This window comes from Mus caroli, unplaced genomic scaffold (assembly GCF_978045245.1).
Source record: "Mus caroli unplaced genomic scaffold, Mus_caroli_1 scaffold_3, whole genome shotgun sequence".
NCBI classification, from domain to species: Eukaryota; Metazoa; Chordata; class Mammalia; order Rodentia; family Muridae; genus Mus; species Mus caroli.
Window position 1 is genome coordinate 50,124,600 of NW_028227258.1, and position 21,245 is coordinate 50,145,844.

Genomic DNA, 21,245 nt, shown 5'->3' on the forward strand with positions numbered 1-21,245 from the left:
ATTATATTATTTTCCCTGGTATTAAATTTGCATTGACCAGTTTCTATAGTCCCAGATGTACACATTGTTGTGTCACCAGCCAGTCAGTTCCCTAAGCACTTTAAATGCATTAGTCCCTTCTAGACTCACACCAGTCTTATCAGATCAATGCAATGGTTTTACATTTTCAAATATGGAAACATATGATTATGATTCATGTGACTCAGGTTTGCACAGATTGTAGGGGTGGTATGAAGACTTACACCAAGGTTTTTCTTCCCTTTAATGATCATTTCATGTTTACTCCTCTGGGTCTTTGAGTAGCCATCTCTGGCTCCACCGGGAACAGATTTCCACTTTGACATTCATTCAAACAAGATGCTCTTCTCTAAGTCTCCCGGCTCCACAGAGCTCTGACTGCTATTTCTTGCCCATGAATCCTTTCTTCCCTCCTGTACTTGTTCATCATTTCCCATCCCTGTCTATGATCACTCTACCGGATTGTTTTGTTCTTGTTCTTATTTTCAGATTTTTAGGGTTCCCTTTAGCATTTCAGTCTGTCCTCTTGTTTTCGTTTGGGACTTAGCAGTCATGAGCCAATTCTAGGTCCAGACATTTTAGTGAGTATGAACCAACTTTACCAGCTGTCTGTACAGATCACATCATAGAAAGTTCATTTCTTTCTCCAAGAGTACCTTCTCTTCTTGCTTTATTGAAATTTTGCTTATGCCTTGAAGACTCTACCTAGGTGATAACTCATCAATGAAGTCTACTTAAACTCTCCTATGCAAAACTAGCTATTCCTCTCTTTCTCTTTCACTTTAATTTGTTGTAGCATCTCTGGAACTAATGGAACTGCTTGGCTATTTCTAACAAAGATGTCAAAACAACAGCTATTGATGCTCACTTGGGCTTTTGAACGTCATCAAGTACTTTATATACATTACAGGCTTAAATTCCCCACAATATCTCCATTCATTGTGAACTAATATTATCTCTTTTGAATTATGGGGGAACACAGATGCAGAGAATGAACAAGATTTCCTAAGATATCACAGCTAATGCATGTAAAAGAAAAAGAAAAGAGACAAAGGGAAGAGAAGAAAAGAGAAAAGAAAAGAAAAAAAAAGAAAAAAAGAAAAAGAAAGGAAAGAAAAGAAAAGAAAAAGAAAGGAAAGAAAAGAAAAGGAGAGAAAAAGCCAGATTTAAACTCAGCTCTGTCTAGCTACAGGATCTGAAACATTAGCTATTTAATAGCCTGGCTGTGTTTTATTCTTAGTCCTTTTAAGTGTTTATAGAACTGTTATTCTGGCAAATGATTGAGTAATCCTAAATAATCCTATAATGCATGCATGACTAGATTGGCTTCACATCCATCTTCTTAGGTCTCCTGAAATATGTGGCCTTCACAGTCCATCAGCTCTAACACCAGAGTCTTCAGTCTCCAACAGTGAGAGGCCATCTGAGATCTTGGAGGAAATTCAATAAAAAACAGGCTCTTTGGTACTCACTACTCATGCAACCATCTAGAACCCATATGCTGGCAGGCTGGTTGTCACAGGCCTCCGTGGGCACCATTCCATACCTGGGTTACTGGACTATTTCCAACCTCTGACCTCAGCCCTTGGAGCTGAGATCTTCTATTCAATCACCGTGGTGTGAAACATGCAGGGCCAGCTATGCGTGCAACAACCTTCTAAACCCAAATATTACAAGCAGAATTCCAAGCTTTTCACATGTAAGTCCCAGCCCTTCTCTGAAGTTCATAGGGAGAGTTATGGTTCTGAGTGCCACACTTTCAGGAATTTTGAACGGTAGGACAGCACATATATATTATGTGGTAATAGAGCCCAAGGTCAAATATCAACAGTTTTACTCAAAAATCAAGCATTTGACATGATTATTCTCACCAGGGGAAGAAGAGGAGACAATACATAACAGTTAGTGGCTTTCTCTCCTGATTACTTTATATATCACATTAGGTTGTGTTTCAGGAGTACTTTGGAAAAAACTTTTCATTTTCACATTTTCTGTTTACACTTGAGAATGGTAAATAAGAGATTTCAGTCTGTAGTAAATAGAATGACTGTACATTATCGTGATTATGGCCTAGAATTAAAAAGCTAATTCTAAGTTGAATGTTCAGTGTTCTTCTCATTTGACTGGGTTGATGTTGGGCAAGTGACACATCCTCTTCCATTTACATTTTCCTCATCTATAAAATTAGTCTGACTATTCATAGAGTTGACATAAAGATCAAATTAACTAATAAACGTAAGACCGTGCTGGGGCCATACCACATTTGAATTTAGTTGCTATAATTATTGTGTTCACCCTGGGAGCTAGCACAGGATCAGCAAACTTTCCCCATGGAGATAGCTATATGGCAAGATAAACTGTGCTCCAACACCATGTTGCTATCCATAATACAAAATAAATGCTATGACATTAAAAATACTCAAAACCTTATGACCAGTGTATCCTCCTTCCTGCAATTAAACCTGCACGTGGCATCAGATAATCTTCCAAAGTCTGCATTGTAAGCGCAGGAGCAGGAAATTTAAATGGCTTTCATGTTAATAACATCAGGCTGAAATATCCTGCCAACCACATCTTACCATATGCACACTTCCTCCGAAGGGGAGGGGAGAATTTGAGGGCATCCAGGTTGCCAGTCCTCTTCCTCAGACAGCAATGACACCATAATGCCACCATTTTTCAGGAGATCCCTTTTCAGAGGTTTCCCATCTTTGATGAGTTTATTCTCCCATTTGTCAGATACATTAATACAGGAAGTCAGGTTAATGTCACCTCTGTCATGTCTGCCATGTATACTTCATTTCCAGAGCCCTTCTATGACAGAAAGGTGACTTGACTCTCTCAATTTGGAAAACTTACATGAGGATTCTATAGTGTCATTTTGTGAAGGCAACCTCATTTCCCTCACTTTCAAGTCCTTGGGAGACAGCACACCACACCTGCTAACAACAACAGCTTGAACTAGTGACCCAGACTGGAAGACCCTGAAGCAATTCCTCTGGAATATGAAGGAGTCTGCAGAATAATTTCTTACAATTTCTGACCTCTTATTTATAGCGCTTTAGGACTAAGTGTTCCCAATGGCTACAGCCTGACTGGAAGATTATCTACTCACCTACTTGATGGATTTTTCAGACCATCCATCCCATCAGTGGTCATTTTTTTTCCTTGCATTCCAAGTACACTGAATCCTTATCATGTTGCCTCCTTCATGACGGAAAGCTGCTAACCTGTCTATCATTGATTTTCAAAGGATTTACAGCTTAAGCACTACCTTAATCTGCTTCTGCAGATTGGTTATTTATTTTTTAGATCTCTGCCATGTTGACTTCTGTAAGCTTAGTATGTAAATACCCTTTAGCTATTGGCCTGATTGAGGAAGAGCTAGCCAAAAAATGAAGGAAATATCATGCTATAATATTCTATTATGTTCTTGTCCCTGTCCTCAGCAGAATTCCGTTATAATAAATATTAAAATATATGTGGCAACAGAAAGGGATAAACAATTGCTGACATCGTTCTGCCTTTCTCTTGCTACACATAGTGACAGAATGCCTCTTTGGTTTAGTTGTGTGCATTTCTTTAGTGATATTGCTAGAAGCATCAGTGCTGAAATTATCCTTTCTTCTGCAGAGACTCTCACTAGAGATCACCCACACCTGTGTTTGCCTCTCTCAGGATGAGTTTACACTGCTCAGACAGGGGCTGGGAGTCACAAGCTCCAGCACTGCATATAAAGGGGTCAGCTTGGGTGCCTGCGGCTCCTTAGGCCAGTCTGTGAAAGGAAAGGCTGAATAGATGATGTCTTAAGTCCTTTAAGATCTCAAACTTTTACCAACTTTTTGAGACTTCTTCCAATCAGAACTTTAATCCCAGCCATTTGGAAAGCTGAGGCAGGAGAATCATAAAGGTCGTCCAGGAGTATAGAGAGGATTATAGGGTAGACTGGACAACTTAATGAGACCTTATCACAACCACGAAGTACAAAGAAGACTGTAAATACATCCCTGTGCCAAGCACTAACCAAGCAGGTGTGAAACCACACATCCAATCCCCAGGACCAATTGGTACTTAGTGAAACATCACTGTATACTACATTGTCCCAACACAATATGAGAGACACAAAAAGGGAAAGGGAAGTTGTCTTGCTCCCTCGGTGCTCTCAGAGAAACACAGCTGAATCACAGGAAAGAAAAATCCATCATGGAAACCTGTACAAAAAGCTATGAGATCGTGACCATGACAAGACCAGCCAACATCAGGAGTATGGAGAAAGAAGGGAAGAAAATGCTCATGAGCTCAGTTTCAAAGGTAGAAATGTTCTGTAGGCAAAAGTTATCAGTTTACATGTAGCAAACAAAGAAAAAGAAAACTGCCAATATGTGCCTAGACACATATCTTAGCCCCAAGCATAATCTTAGTCATGCCAGCATTCATGGTTGCAGTGGCCATTGTAGAATGGGATCAGATCCTTTGGTTCAATTTTATGGAGCCTGAAGACACCTTACTTGCCAGTTCTAGCCCATCCTGCATCATTTTCTTGAGTTCTTAAAGCATTTCTCATGGTTTACATACTGCCTTTCTAGTGGATGTAGTGGGTTTTCTAAGTTCTTCAGTTCTCTGCAGACAACCCAAAGCAAGGAACTTTTGACATTAAAATAGGAACCATTAGGAGAAAATAACATTTTGAAATGAATTAATGGGCATCCCTTGGTGCTCAGATATATTCAATTTCAAAACTCCTTATTCAAATGAGCAGTTTAAAAATCTTTTCTGAGCAATTACCATTTTTACAGACATGGAATAAAGAGTGAGTCATCTGGCAGTACCTCAAAAAACCACATCGCACAGAGTGAAGAAGAGCCTGAATTCTAAGCATCCAGTGTTAGGTAATAGCATCTTCATGAGGAAAATAGAATCTCAGAATAGTCACAGTTGGCACCGTGTGTGGACTTGGAATGGACTGGGCTCTCCTGCACTCGAGGCCCCCAGAGGAACAGAACCACTTTTGCATCTTTCTGAAGCATTCTACAGCGGCAAGCAGTGCAGTAGGCTGCCGTGCAAGCTTGTTTATTATTGTGTCTGGTGGAACTCCCTGAGCAGTTCACCTTGCATTTATGCATGGCTCTCTGCCTCCGTGGAAGTTTGAAAACACATGAAGAGTCTCTCCCTGCTATCTTAACTTCCATTCTCTTTGATGGATTGCAACAGGCAAGCAGTGCCTTGCATGAGAGAAGAGTTTTCAATCATGAGGAAACTCTGAGCCTCTGCAATTGATGCTGAAATTATGATGCTGCCATCGCGCCTCACCCAGTAGGGAATTTGCAAAACTGAAGGAAGGAAAAAAAAGAGAGAGAGATTCAGTACCAAGGCAATGTCACATTGCAGTAAAGACAGTTGACTCAACTTTTGGGCTTTGAGTCTAGCTGTCCTTTGCAGAAATCACACTTCTCTTAAAATTCAGTTCATAGGAGATAGTTGAAATATGGAAATTTAGTTTGCCAATTTTGATTGAACAGAGATCAGTAATTAAGCTGGAGTATTATAAACTATAAGCATTTAGGGACTGAGGACATGGCTCAGTGGGTAAGGTACTTGCTCAAACACAACCATGAGAATCTGAGTTCAGATCCCCAGTATCCAAACAAGACTTGTCCAGTGGTACATGCTTATAAAACCTAGTGCTGAGGGCAGTGAGAAGACAGCCAGATTACATAGGCTCATTGGCAAACCTGCCCAGCCAAACTGTTAGATTCAAACTGAGTGAGAAACCCTGTTTTAAAGCTGCATATGAGGCAGAAGGTGGCATAATCGACCATCCTTGGGAGGAGAGGCCCTCGTTCTGGCAAAGATTATATGTCCCAGTACATGGGGAATGCCAGAGCCAGGAAGTGGGAGTGGGTGGGTTGGGGAGCATGGCAGGGGGAGGGATAGAGGACTTTCAGGATAGCATTTGAATTGTAAATATAGAAAATATCTAACAAATATTGTTTAATTTTTTTTTAAAAAGTAGGATGTATCAGGCAGTGGTGGCGCATGCCTTTCTTTAATCCCAGCACTTGGAAGGCAGAGGCAGGCAGATTTCTGAGTTGGAGGCCAGCCTGATCTACAGAGTGAGTTCCAGGACAGCCAGGGCTACACAGAGAAACCCTGTCTTGAAAAACCAAAAAAAGAATAAAAATAAATAAAAAGTAGGATGGAAAGGAATAGAAGAAGGTACCTTACATTGAACTCTGCCCTGTACATGTTCAGACTAAAGGGAGTTTCTATCTTTCCCTTTTCCAGTATTTTCCATACATCATAACAATCCTTTACCCCTTATTCTCCCCTTTCTCACATGGACGCAGAAAAATTAACTTTATTTAAAAGCACCCAAAGCTAGATGTCTCAAAGAAAGGTACAGTGATCAGTTCAGTTAAGCAGAAGGCAGTTGCTTGAAGATTAGTGCTAAAATAGAAGCTTAACAATTTTTAAAAAGATTTATTTATTTATTTATTTATTTATTTATTTATTGTATATGAGTACATTGTAGTTCTCTTCAGACACACCAGAAGAGGGCACCAGATCTCATTACAGATGGTTGTGAGCCACCATGTGGTTGCTGGGAATTGAACTCAGGACCTCTGGAAGAGCAGTCAAGTGCTCTTAACCACTGAGCCATCTCTCCAGCCTGAAGCTTAACAATTCTTACAGTTCCTACCTGTGAAGAACATGTTTGACCAACTCATTAGCATCTCCTACTTACTGCCTGCATATTCTATGTTAAGCCTTCTTCAGGGTTATCTCGTTCAGTCCTCACAACAACCCACTGAAGTAGATATGGTAGGCACCTTCATAGACGGACTTGAAATGGCCAAAAATCACCTAACTAGTGAATAGTAGCAATGCAGAACACTCCAGAGGACAGCAGGATCCTCATCTCATTGTCACCAATACAGCAACCATAAGCTTATGTCAAGAGGTAAATCTCTAGTATTTAATCAGCAACATCTATCACAGAGCTGCTCTAGGAGTAAACTAAGACAGTAAGAGTAACTAATGCAAGAATATTACTTATGAAATAACAGCCTTCATGATTTCCATCTATCAATTTATATAATAATACTCACAACGAAAAACTAAGTGAACACTGAGATCACAAGGAACTTCCCAAGACCCCAAAGTTAGTATGAATTTAAGAGTTGGAGCCATCCATCATCCTTTGAACCTAGATGTTCTGGCTGCTGAGATTGTGCATTAGGTCAAAGGATTATACTGCTTGGTAAGACTCATAATGCAGATGCAGAGTAAATGAATGTCCACATTTCTACTACATCAGGCCAAACTCTGAAATGTGAATCAACGAGAAGCTGAATCATTGGTGAATCCATGATCAATATGAACAGTGTAATGCTTTCTTGAATTATTCTGCTCAATTAAGTTCCTATTACAGGGTTTAATCCATGTATCTGACAGGTAAAAGAAGAATAAGAAGGTTGACTATGTGAAATTAATCAAACAAGCTGTCAAATGTTTTTTCAGCTGTTAATGCTTGCACCTCATAATGCATCAAGAGAGACCTACTGCACATGCAGCTATATTTGCACGGGTGCACATAGGGTTTACTCAGTAAGGTGGTCAGAACAAAAGCCTAGCTCAATATGCTCTGAGTCACATAGAATTAATCCATTGATATTGTAAATGAGCATAAAATGTTCAATGTCACCAGGCACCCTTGCACTACTGATTGAAAGTGAGCATTAATCTTTCAATTCCGATGAGCTGAGGAGTTTGTGAATACCTGCAAATGGTTCCAGTACTTGTGTATAAATACATATACACATATTTCATGCAAATTTTTCTGTAGCAATTTCTAATAATCTTAGTTACCAAGTGTCACATTTGTAAGACTTTTATGATGAATCAAAGATGTCACATAGCAAAGAGCTAACACTTCTTTATTGTTTTGTTTTGTTTTTCCTCTGCAGGTATCCCCAGCATTTCCAGTATCGGTAGTAAGTAAAACAATCACCAAACCAAATCTAGGCTAGCTTTGCTTTGTTGTTCAGCACCTCAGGGCTCTTTTCTTGTGTCCATTTCTGATGCAATAGAACATGATCTGGCTATTCAAATTTCCTGGTGGCTGTCGGCATAGGTGTACTGGGAATACAGATAAAATGGTGACTTGTGCACCTCTTCCTTAGACATGTAATGCCAGTTTCCTTGACAGCTTTGAATTCATAAAGGCTACCTAAATAGAGAATCAGTTGCTTAGTTGAACACTTCACATCTATATAGACTATTCTGTTTAACTGTATTTAGTAACCAGCAAAAGATGGCACTCTCTCCATAGGACCGAGTGTGGGTTTCTAATGTATCTGAGAGAAGCAAAGAAGGGGTCTCCATGAGTGCCTTGGGTGTGTTCATTGAAATTCAAGGAAAATTCCATGAATATTGGGAGGAAATCTTTTAATGCAGTAAAATGTAGGTTTTGTGAAGGCCTGAAAGATGTTATGAACTTTAATCATCCTAAGGAATTAGATACAATCAGCTTGCTCAATGCCCATTCCTCTCTCCTAAATTACAGTGGTCCATTCATTATGGAGTCCTTTGCTTTCCCTTTGGTAAGGAAGGGGTATACATACAAAGTATAGGACTAGGACTAAAAACCCCTAAAGAAATCTCTTAGTAGATATCCAATCAAGTGAAGAGAAACCTTCCCTCTACTCTCTGGATAATCCTTTCCAACATCCCTGCTCTGAGCATCTCCAGCTACCCCCAAGAGACTCAGGCTGCAAATCATGTCTGAATCAGTACAGCCTTACCCATGCTGAAAATGTTCATTTCAAACATGCAGCACAATACTGTTTCAGGGCATAATTTTACACAATTTTTACAACATGCCCTTTATAGCCATGCAAAAAAAAATCTTGGTGCAACAACTGAGTAACTGATTTAGAAATAAAATACTGACGGAGCCTTAGTTATGGACTATAAATGGAAAGAAGAATATTTCCCATGATGGTCACTCGTCAAAGGCTTGTGCCATAAAAGCTGTGCCAGGGATAATGTTCACAGTGTAAATAACAGCATTTGAAGCATTGCCAAACCCAACACCCTTCTAAAAGCATAACTCTGATCATTTGGATAAAGAAATTTGCCACTTCTTATACATGCAAGGCCAGCTCTTCTAATTTCTAAATCAGTTCAGTTTACTTAAACTTGTGAGCAGGCCAAGACACTTATCTGTTAAGCGATAGACATGTTGACTACCATGAAAATCAGCTGCTCTGTAAGTAGAAGCAGCATTTGCATCCATTCTACCACACATCTACAATTGCAGCTCTGTCTTTGTGATCTTACAAAAGTGGTATTGGGGTTACAACCATGCCAATGAGGACGTTCAGCTCTGGCAGTCTAATATTTCTGCTTTAGTGCTTGCTTTTGCCTATGTGTGTACTTCAAAATGCTCCTTTCAGGCCTTGACAACTGTTTTTGAGCAATTTTAGAGCAGAGGGAACCAGAAAGGCTCTCATGATCTGGCATGTCCAGAGTTTCAGAAATGGATGAATGGAAAGTAGTTCTTTGGTGCTGGCATGTGTTTCTGCTCCGAGAGGCAGATGTGTGTTGCATGGACCTCCGACTGTATCTGCTCACTCCACATCTCATCTGGCCGCCTCCACCCCATCCCCCATCTCTGAGCATCAGCAGATGTTGACCTTTTATGCACTGAATCAGGAAATTCCAATTTTGTTTTGCACAGTTACCTTTTGAAATCAGTGGTGACCTGAAAGGATGCTGTGTTGTGCCCTTGGAAAATGTACTAATCTCAATTATCAGGAACCTGAGAAAATTTTACCACTAGTATCTGTGGGAAAAAAAAAAAAAAGGTCTATGACTCAGAATTATATTCTATAGTCTGAATGCCCCTGGCTCTTCATCTGAAAGCACAATGGGTGTTTGGGATTTTCTTGTTTTGGTTTGTTTGGGTTGGGTTTTGGTTTTTCTAATCAGTAAGATGAAAGAGCATTCAGTGCTCTTCCAGTATCACAAAGGACTAGCTTGCCTGTTGCCTGGTTTTTAAGGTAAATAGTCAAACTATAACATCATCAACTACGATGGTATGTTCCAGGTGTGTTTAATGGCATTAGCAAGTTCCTTCTTTGTGGCCTTACACGGTGCCTGTTGTGTGTACTGGTGAATTTCTCTCCCCTCCACAGAGGGAGAATTCACATGTAAGTGATTCATGGACAGGCCTAGAAGGTGCAAAGGATATGGGTACATAGCTTCCAGGTTCAAGACAGAGACAAGGAAGCTGCTTAGATACTTAGCTGAGGCTGGGTACTTCCCAGGGCTTTTCTCTTCACTGTAAAGAAGGAATCAATGAATACAATCCAAACAGCTACCTAGGAAGATCCCACTGTAACAGATGAAACACCCAAGAGGGTCTGATCATCGAAGTGGATTTCGTAGAAAATAAATGATGTATATTATCGATGTAGACTATTGATGTATGTAACCATAAGTTTACATGCATATGCCATTATTTTACAATGGCTGGAGGATTTAGCTCTAATAGACTTGAGTATAGATCTCATATTGTCAATGTCAGCATTAACATTCAAATACCTGGACAGCGTGGCTATCCTTTCCGATCATCTGCTAAGAATATTTAAGAAAACCAATTTCCCATTAAGGTCATTTGTACCTGATGCTGTCTATCTACTAGAAAACAGGGTCCTCAAACATTCCCAAAGCACTTGATCTAAAACCTAGTCATTTTGATGTGCTTTGACCCATGGCTGAAAAAAAATACTTGTGGTATTGTCAACAATTAATGAATCCCAAAATAGAACTGTAACCAATTGAGTCTTGTGAAAATTGTTTCTATATAATCTCATATGATGGCAATTCACTCAAGTCTCACTTTATATGAGATATGCATATAATAATTCACAATTATATCTAAGTGAACATTTGTTGATGCTGATGATCCAAATTAATAGATGCTTTGTTGTGGGTGTTTTTGTTTATAGTGAGAACCTAATCATTACCTTCTAACATGCATTTTCTAATTCTCAGTCCAGCAGTCCAAAGACTAAACATGTTAAACAATATATTACAAAGAGTATAATTAGGCTGGCAAGAACTGTCCTACAAAGGCAGATGACAGATGAGTCAGATGCAAAAGGTATACCCTCTAGAGAATGACATATGACATCAAGAAAATACATTTTAAAATCTTGGAATTTTTAAATAAATGCCAAAGGAAATCCATAAAGACAAAATAGGGATGTGGCTGGTTTGCAACCATCACTACAGATTACTCTCCTAAATAAATTTCATCTGACTGACAAGATGGTATACAAAGCATACAACAGTGATGGGGCTATTTGGCATCCCCCCCCATGCCCCAATTATTAAAATGGAAATAACAATTCACTGAAGGGAAATATCTCATTTTCCTGTTTTCTTTTATAATGAGCATTGCCTTCATCACAGAGTTAAAAATTCATCTCTAATTTGATTTAATTGGCAGGACTATTAAACAAGGGAAATGCTACCTGCAGGGATCCATCAGCCTGTTGAGAAATCCTAGAGATGTTTTCATACTTGAGAACATTTGATGCCAGTTGGAGACCTTGTAAAAGTTGTTTTCCATTCAGCATCCAAATATTTCTGTGCAGTGCTGATTTGTTGTAGAAACTTGAATGCTGAGAAGGAAAATGACAAGGTTAATCGGTTACCCACCCAAGGGTTATTAATAATCACATTCACTCTCTTCACAGAGCTGCAGTGTCTGTTTGATTCCCCCGCCTTTGTTTTAATACTTCTAAATCCCCCCAAATAAAAGTTTCATTGCATTGCCCTTTAACTAATTAGATTTTATATAATGAGGGGGAAATGATCAGGCTAGTGTAGCAACATAGCAAATTGCATGGTGTGCTACATTAATTTTGAACTGTTTGCTGATGTTCCAGAAAGAAAGCTAAGATCTCAGGTGCAATGCCTTTTGGGACTATTTTATCATGTACCCAGTATCCTCATCACAGATCCATTTCATATTTGTGTAACTAGCATTTCATATTCATGAAACCTTTGTTGTTATCCTAAAATTGAATGAACATTAGGACATAGCTGCCTTTTTAATCCTGGATAAAATCACATATTCTAATGAGAGGGGAGGAATCTCCCACTTAAGAGAAGAAAAAATGGAGAAGTTTACCAATCTTTATTGACCAAAATTGCTCATCTTGAACAAATTGGCTTTTTTAGGCTCTATCCTTTACCTAGTCAATTTTAGAATGCCAATTCACTTTTTAAGTGTGAGCTAAAATCTCTACTTTGCTAGTTGTCTTTGTAAGATAGGTTGTTTTCTAGATAGAAAATATATCAGGGTTCCTGTAGTGAACCCTCAAACAAGTTACTGTGAATCCCTACCCTGCAGTAACTCCTTCCAGGGTGTGTGAATTAAAGTCTTCTTGGAGTACACATCTTAAGTGAGTAGGTGACCAACTGACCACTCCACTTCTTTGGAAATATTATACAAAGATATGTGCTTTGTGTATTGTAGGGCCTTGTACCTCAGGTTTCCACAGAATTCTGCTTTACAAATTTGAGGCTCCGAGTGAGCAAGAAAACTTTCCCAGTGAATTAAGAGCTGGACTGTCAATCTAACTTCATAGCATTAAATGAAATAGAAGAGAGTACATAAAGGAAAAAAAAAAGTGAATATATTGACTCCTGCCAAGATTCTTTCTATGTAGTTAAGAAACACTTTGATTTCCGAATTGGCCCATTTCTGTGCAGAGAACCACAGATTTTGAAGAAAATAGACATTATTTTGCAGTCACTTCATTGTGCTGTCAGCACAATTTGTAAGCATGGCAACTGAGGACAAAGGATTCTGAACCCTTATCCCATCAAAGCGTGGACTTTCTCCTCCATTGGACAACTCCCTGATGTGCTGACCAGAGAGGAAGTATATAAATGTTGCATTATTATAGATCACAAAGCAGCATTGAGGCATGCAAATTATGAAAGATGCTTACACATACTGTATGAAAATGAACCAATCTTTTTATCTGTTGAAAGAGTTGCTTACAGAAAAATATGGTTAACTGTGTCATCCCAAGGAAAGAGTTTCTACTATGACATTAAATGCATCTCTCCCACCAGCTTAATGATGAAGCATTTCTCAGAAGTAGAGTGGTATCTGTGAAGACTGCAAGATTACCTCCAGGGGAATTTCTCCTGAAGAGCTTTGAGATCTTCTATAGACTCTTGCTAGGAACATCAATAGCAGTATTTCAAGATTTCCCAAGGAACACTAGCAATGTTTATACAAATTCAAAAATACCCCGTGTTGTTGTTTCCACTCAATTTTTCACTCCGTATTCCCTTAGACAGTGCTTCATGAAGATTCACAAGCATCTTTCCAGTACCAGCTTCTGTCACAGTGGGCTTTTAGAACCAAAATATTATATCAACACTAGTGCCATTAATATATTTGAAGAATAACTTTTCTAACTTCATCTTAAACATGAAGCAAAGGTAAAATTCCAGATAATATCTAGTTTTCAATTCCTACCTTAAACCTTTCCTATTAAGAGATAGCCTCTTGGTTATTTAAAACACCACAATGCAAGATAGTATGTCATGAATATTCTAAAAAAAAATCTACATTTTCTCCTTGATGAGAAAGGATAGTCAGTTTACTCAGTACTTAAACTGTTCACAAACTGAAACTCAGTTTTTATTTCTGATTACTAAATGTCACATGATGGAATATTCTCTTCAAAATTTGGTTATATAAATCAAAAGCCTCTGCCTAAAGATTGCTTTTCAGTTTGATTGACTATGCTGTAGGGACTAGAGGGTCAGTTTTAGCAATTCTATGATGGTGCTTTTGAATTTACAGTGCAGAAACATTTCTTGGGGCACAAAGGAGAAAATAAATATTCTTTCAGATTCTCATGTTTAGAATGTGAATCTCAACTTTTCTAATTCATGAACATGGATTTCAAGTGTTACAAATACATTGTTTCATAATTTTTCACAAGGATTTTTAAAACAAAAATCCAGCAAAACTACATATTTGAATTATATACTAAACTACTATGTTTCCAAATAGAAACATGGAAATTGCCATCCCTGCATTGGGAAAGGTCGAAATCTAGTATTTATCATATTTTGAAAAATAATTTGTTTCATTCTGAATAGTAGAGTTTATTGATACAGTTGCAAACAAGATCATTCCATAGAGCAAGCTGTATCTTAATGCGCTTCATACAGGTCAGAATAACTTATTTGGGAGAAAATTAAGATTAAAAAATTAGGGGAGCACACTCTTCTCCCTGCTTTGATAAATATTCTAGAAGAATATTTTTATTATATTATATTTGATCTCTGTTGCCACAGTAACCACAATAGAAAAGAGATAATGGCTACTGGATACTCACTGCAACACAGTTTCCATAACAATAAATGTCAGTCTCCACTTTACCAATGAGAAAACTCAGGCTTAGAGAAGTTAAGAACTTCTAAAGTTAGAATTTGAGTTCTGGTCTGAGCTTTGTTTATGCCTACCATATTTTAAATAAATTTCCACTAAACAGTTATTTTCTAGGCTCTTTATAAATAAAATTTGATTTTTAAAATAGAGGAGAAATATAACCTATTACAGATATTATTATACTACTTATTTTTAAGAGCACATTCACAGCATATATATTATGTTCTCTTTATCTTGTATACAAGAAGTCTATGAAGTCCATTTAAGGAGATAGCAACACATAAGTCTATTTTACCATATGAGCCTGTGTCACAGAAGACCATTCCTGAGTGTTTGACCACCTGCAAGTGGGGATTCCTCCCCAACGGTGCTATTTCAACTTTGACTGAAGAGTAACTGTGGTAGTAAAAAGGTTCACAACCAAAGCATGGAACCAACAAGAATATTCTCTCAGAGGGGATTATTAAGGGCAGATATGTCATCCCATAGGCTTTGTGCCTCCATAACTTCAGCGTGATCTTGTTAAGCCAGGAAGAAACCACTGTTGTGATAGAACTTATCAGCTGAAAGAAATCATGGAGATCACTTCTCTAGCATCTTTGTCTTAAGCCTAAAGAAACTGGAGTTTGGAGAACTTAACAGCCAGACAGCTCCTAAGTGGTACAGCTGAGACCAGATTCTTCATCTTATGACTCTCAAGGCCATTTGCCTCAGAATGAAGCACCACTCTGAGACTTAGAGATTCTCCTAGCTGATTGGGGAAATAAAATGAAATCAATAAATTTGCAGCAGTTTTCCCACTACTATACAAGTTCTTTTGATGTAGTATAAGATTGCCTATCTCTACTGTTGATCTACTTGTAACAAAGTAGCCCAGTAGCTAAGAAGTCTCGGAGGTTTCGTTACATCTGGATATGATAAGATAGAAGATGTTTCAAGTATGCTATCTGTATACTTTCCAGTGCACCTAATTTACTTCAGGGAATTAAATATTTGTTCATATTTATTGATAATCAACTTAATGACAGAATCTTAAGAGAAGAACAAGAATGAGAGAGTAATACGATAGTTTTTGTTGTTTTCTAAGTTGGCCTTGTAATTATAAAACAAAATATATTTTAAATTTAAGATGAGATATCAAGTTTTTCAATATCTCATGCTTGGCCAGATATCTAAGCATATATGGATAGACAGTAGCCAGATAGGAGGTTTTTGGAGCCACAGATAGTAATACTCATTTCTCAGGATGTTTTTACTTCTTCAAAAATGCATAGCATATAATATTTGTACCACTGGAAAATTAGACAAGGAATTATGGATTTGTTCAGGAACATTAGCAACCCTACATAACACAAACTTCCAGGAAAAAAGAAAATGTCTAATTCTATTCTCAAGCAAAAGCAAGGGATTCCCTTGCCCAAGATACTAACTTAATGACACAAAATGAAGAGAGATATTCTATGTGGGGGACACATAATAACTACTGTCCACCTAGAGAATCTCACACAGTTCAGCTAAATAGTCTACACTCTTAATGTTCAAAACAGGTCAATAAACTACAACCTCAAATTCCCAGGGGAGAAAAGAATCCCTAAAAAACAAAAAAAGAACTACCCTAAAAGACCATCAAGAAACATTTAATATATTGGAATAGGGAATAAAGTTTCATTCATGGAGTTAATTACTAAAATTTATTTATAAACTATTACAAAATTGATTAAATTTCTTTCATTCTTTAAGACTTCCACTTTATAGCCTGTGTCAGGCCTGGAACTGATTATGTAGTCCAGACCAGGATTTAACTTGTGAGAATTTCCCAGTCTTCACCTCCCAGGTGCTTAGAAAGTTGTTTAAAATTCTTGATAAAGTTTATGAACAGAATAATGAATTAGATAGTTGCGTTTATTTCATCAAAACAAAGTCATTAAACACTTCACATTACAGTTATCAACCTTATCCCTACTTAGGACATTTATTTGCCTCTCACTAAGCTAATACTATCTTAATTTGGTACTAACAATATAAGTAACTAGAATCAAGCTAATTAACTAAAATAGTTTAAATAAACAATTTTGGCATGATTCTCTCAAACTGTAAATGTACAACTTCCCAAAGCTGACCACAAGAAACCAATTAGACTTATTCTACTAATTGAGTACCCACATACTGTCAAAATGGTGAGATAAGAGTCAACACCTTATGAATCACCCAGGTATCTGGTGCATGTGTAGCCAAGTATTTGTTTATTTAACAATGTCCAGATGCACATTTGGAAAAACATGACATTCCTTTTCTACTCATTTAATTTTAATAGACACAGAAATATTAATATTTTTCTTTGCTCGTGCATCTCCATGTATGAAAAAGGAGGAGAACTGGGGGGGGGGTGGCACCAATGGATCAGGGAGATTAGTTTTTCAAACAAGTCATTTAGAGTAATATGAAAGTTCCATGTCTTCCGAGAACTTTATTGGCTATAATCTAATGATGGAGGAAACAATTTGATAATACCTGTTTACAGTAGCTCAGCCACTTGGTATCAATTTCTCAATTATCAGATACTTATGGAAGGTCCCTCAAAGGCTTTGTTGGTCTTTGAGGAGATTCAATCTAATCAGGGTGAAAAAAAGTAGACCTATGAAATTTTAACTAGCAATATTAAAACTCAGGCCAGTCCACATTGCCAACAAGAAGTCAGAATGCACTGAGGCAGAACAGAGTCACAACTGCCCCAAGGACTGGGTAATCACCAAGAATGACACACAAGATGCATGTTTCTGAGCTGTTTTTAATGACTGAGATTTAAATCATGAAATAGCTGCTTTTCTAGCCATGGTCTTTGATCTTATTAAAACTACCAGATTCAGAACATCAAACCTTAAACATGAAGCGCTTCTTGCTTTCTGGGGTTTTGGAGTTTGTAGCTGATGGACCTAAAACAGAATTAATAGTATAAAATAAAACTATGTTCTTGATTGCTTCCGGTTTATAACAAGTAACTTTAGAAATGCATCTTGAGGCGAAAATATATCCATACATACAAGGTCGTAGATGGGATTGGAAGACCTTCGGGCCACTCCTTAGCAAGAATCACTAGTAATCCCTCTTCCTTCTCTGAGAAACTGCATGCATAAAAATAGGAAATAGATCCACTTCTTGTCAGAGATAATGGCTCACACTTAAAACATACCGCAGAGGATTCTCATGAAAGACTAATGCAGCCAGTTCATATCTGTAAATATAAATTGAGTAGAATAAAAACTTCAAGTGAGAAATTATTTCTCTAGTGTTATCTTCTGGCTTCAGGCACCAGCTTTTCATATCAGTTTGGATTGTTGAAGTTTCTATTTGGTTATTTGTGTAAGAACACTCTACTTATTTCCAAAGTAAAGGCCAAGCTTCGTTAAAGAAGTCACTATACAAATAATGTCCATTCAATGATTTGGGAGTCATCAATTGCTTGCTCTTGTTTGGTGTGGAAGTCATGTTTTGTTTAAGTGCATCACAACCAAGTTAAACAAGTAAAACAAACAAACAAGGTGTGTGGTTCATGTCTTTGTCCATATATATATTTTTGTTGTTGTTGTTATTTAGACCAAATGACATCATACCTGAAAATAACACTCCCTGATTTTTCCTGATGCATGCAGCTCCTCCAAAGTTTAATAGGATATGGCCGAATATTTCTTCCCTTGAGGTTTCTAACCCAAAACAAGGTAGGAGCATCTAAATTCCTACTGATATAAAAATCCCATGTTTGGGGGGGAACTCCTATATACCATCTTAACAAGAACTAGAACATTACCACGGATGCTTTGTCTTTGAATGGATCCTAATTTGAATCTTCATTTTTTCTAATATGAATATAGTCCCAGAAATATTGGAGTGAAAGAGGACTGAGGGGAAAATCAGATGCAACAGGATTTATAAGTCTTGAAAAAAATGTACTTTTATAGAGTCTCAAGAAAAGCCTAGAGTTTAGTTGTCAACATAGCATGGATATAAATCTTAAAAAAACATGTGGACACTACAAACTCCTTCCTTCCCTTTTGCTCTTCTTAAGTAAACTCACTGGTTGCCTCCACTGTTCTGAGGATCAAGATGAACAGATAAGGGCATCACTGAAACTCCCAGAGGGACTGTTTACTATTACTCCATATCAACTTGCAAAACTCTCTCTCTCTCTCTCTCTCTCTCTCTCTCTCTCTCTCTCTCTCTCTCTCTCTCTCTCTCTCTCTCTCTCTCTCTCCCTTCCTCCTTCTCTCCCTCCCTCTATCCTGCCCTCCCTTTCTTTCTCTGCTTCTGCCTCTGCCTCTCTTTCCTTTATTTTTCATATATCTATATCAATGCATGATGCATGTATACACATTCTAAAACATTCTCTTGTTGGAATTATCCTTCCATCCCATTTACCAAGGAACATTCACTTTTACCAGCTTAGAAAAAAAAATTTCCTGGTCTGTTCTCAGAACAGTAATTATTTTATGGCTTCTGGTGTCAGAAGGAAGGAAGGAAAGAATGAGGAAAGGAAGGAACTAGAAGCAGAAGGAAAGAGGAAACTAACAGTAGGATTACATAGGAAGAAATAGAATTATTAAAATGGATCATAAAGTTGTGAAGCTGAAAGATTAGATTAACGTTAGATTCACACCAAGACCTTCCTATATGTACATGTGTTTGTATATAAACAGGAGCTTATCTCAATAGAAAGCAGTGTTCTTTTTTGCCTTCTTTCTCCAAAAATAAAACATTCATCACTGACTTCTGCCTTCTTTAGTTATAGACAGGATGTTGCTTTTGAACTCTAATGAATACAGATGGAGGAGGAAATGAGCAAAAGGAGGAACCAGGAAATAGCTACTAAGCAAAACAAAATATATTAGCAATTTGTTGAGGAGTCAAATTGGAAGGGCTGCATTTTCAGTCCACTATTGGAGTGATGAAATCGAGACTGTCCTAGATACATACATTACTAGCAAATAGAATTACCTTAATCATTTGCTCTAAATGGATTTCTCCAAGTTTCTGGGTACATACATGGAAGAAGAAATACAGTTCAAGTTTATTCCTGCTAATACCATTCCCTGAGGAGTGGAAGGGTGAGAGGAGAAAGGGTTAGCAGTCTTATTCCTTGGCAAGTTCACTGAGAGCACCTTTGAATGACACACAGTATTTCCCACTGAATTCAGTACTATGACAAACATACAAGAAAAGACCTCAGGCTTAACACTTCTCCACAGAAAGTTTTGATCTGAATAAGATTATTCTTTGTTCAAACCATGAAATGGACCCATTTGATTATTTTGCTGGTTTTGATGTCATGGGATTAAAGCTTTCAGAAATGGCATTAGAGAAGGCCAATTGTACAATTTTTTTAGGATGTGGATAAGGGGCTCAAATTAAGCTACTTAAAAATGTAACTCAGCTGGATTAAGTGCTTAAACTCGAAATACTAGTGCCGGGTAAAATGTCTGGTGGAGGACAATTCTGTGGAACCATAATTTATCTTGCCAACATCAGCAAAGACCCCCAGACCTTATTCTGTTTTTGTTACTTGCACAAGAAACTCATCATGAATCGGTGGAAAAGAAACAGCAGACTAGTTTAGAAGGACAATCCTGCCGTTAACAAAGGACAGCAACACTGAGGCAATACACAGTGGAACAGGAAACACAATTCTTAGAGGGACCCATAGTCACATGACTTGGAGGTCAAATACTGCCGAATGCTTGACCGTATGACTATGTTCTGAGATCTCTAGTAGGTTCAGCAACAACACAAATGGTCTAGATGGTTCATATATACACATTTGTGGTGACACAGAAAGAGTGACATGGTAAACTGAGGCACTGATATTGCTTGTTACCTCAACATTCCAACAGTTCTATGTGAAGCAGGACAGTCAGAGATCCTGGCACCTATATTGTCATGAGAATAGCACCTATATTGTCATGAGAATAAGCTTTGTTCACAGGACTCCTGATATAAATGTTATTTCTTTATATCTCTAAAAACAAAAGCTTTATTACTAATGACAGTGTTGAAACATTTGCAGCCAAATAGGAACTTTCCTTTGTAATTGCAACAGATTTCCAGGAAAAGAAAAAAAAAAAAAGATAAGAACATTCTCTTCATCAGGGCTCCACAGAGTGGGTTGGTAATAAGGTATTAATTACAGTTTGAACGTTTCACTATTGTCTCTAATTTGCTGTTCATTTTTTTAAACCTATGCAGTTGCTCCCAAATTAGCTTTGTCAACAGTTTCTTCTGTTCAAGTTGCAAACCACAAGCGAGGTAGGAATTCTTGGATTCATACAGTGATCCCATGGTGTTATGTGTTGTGAGACATTGCACTGTATGAATCTGGAATATCTGTGAAGTGTACCCATCAGCTTATCGGTGAGGCATGTTGACTGATACCCAGCTAATGCATCAACAAGTACCGAGAATGTTACATATATAAAAAGTGGCTTCACTCAGTAATTCACCTGCAATGAAAGATGCCCCAAGATTTGTTTTCTGAAAAACTAATGTTTTGGTAGGAATTATGACAGTTAAGATTCTTGGGTAGACCATGAGTTTGAGAGCTCTAACACCCATGCTCCTTTTATTGAAAATAAGAAAATCCACTGGCAGTGGGTCTCAAGGATGTTTGTCGTGATGCCAGAAAGGCAGGCTCCTTTTATGGTTCCCATTTCACTGTGTCAATAAGGAAATATATTTGAGTTTCTGA

General features: G+C 37.8%; 1 protein-coding gene across 4 annotated transcripts in view; it reads left to right on the forward strand.

The window, feature by feature from the left end:
- Ntng1 (netrin G1) overlaps window positions 1–21,245 on the forward strand; it is a 366,907-nt gene that overhangs the window by 285,799 nt on the left and 59,863 nt on the right. For 2 of the 4 annotated variants that reach the window (XM_029475564.2, XM_085835569.1), the window contains exons 5-7: window positions 7,986–8,012; window positions 18,163–18,228; window positions 20,747–20,806. In XM_029475564.2, the coding sequence (XP_029331424.1) occupies window positions 7,986–8,012; window positions 18,163–18,228; window positions 20,747–20,806 (153 nt within the window). The remainder of the gene's footprint in view (window positions 1–7,985; window positions 8,013–18,162; window positions 18,229–20,746; window positions 20,807–21,245) is intronic. The other 2 variants (XM_085835570.1, XM_021157555.2) reach the window with 2 other exon arrangements.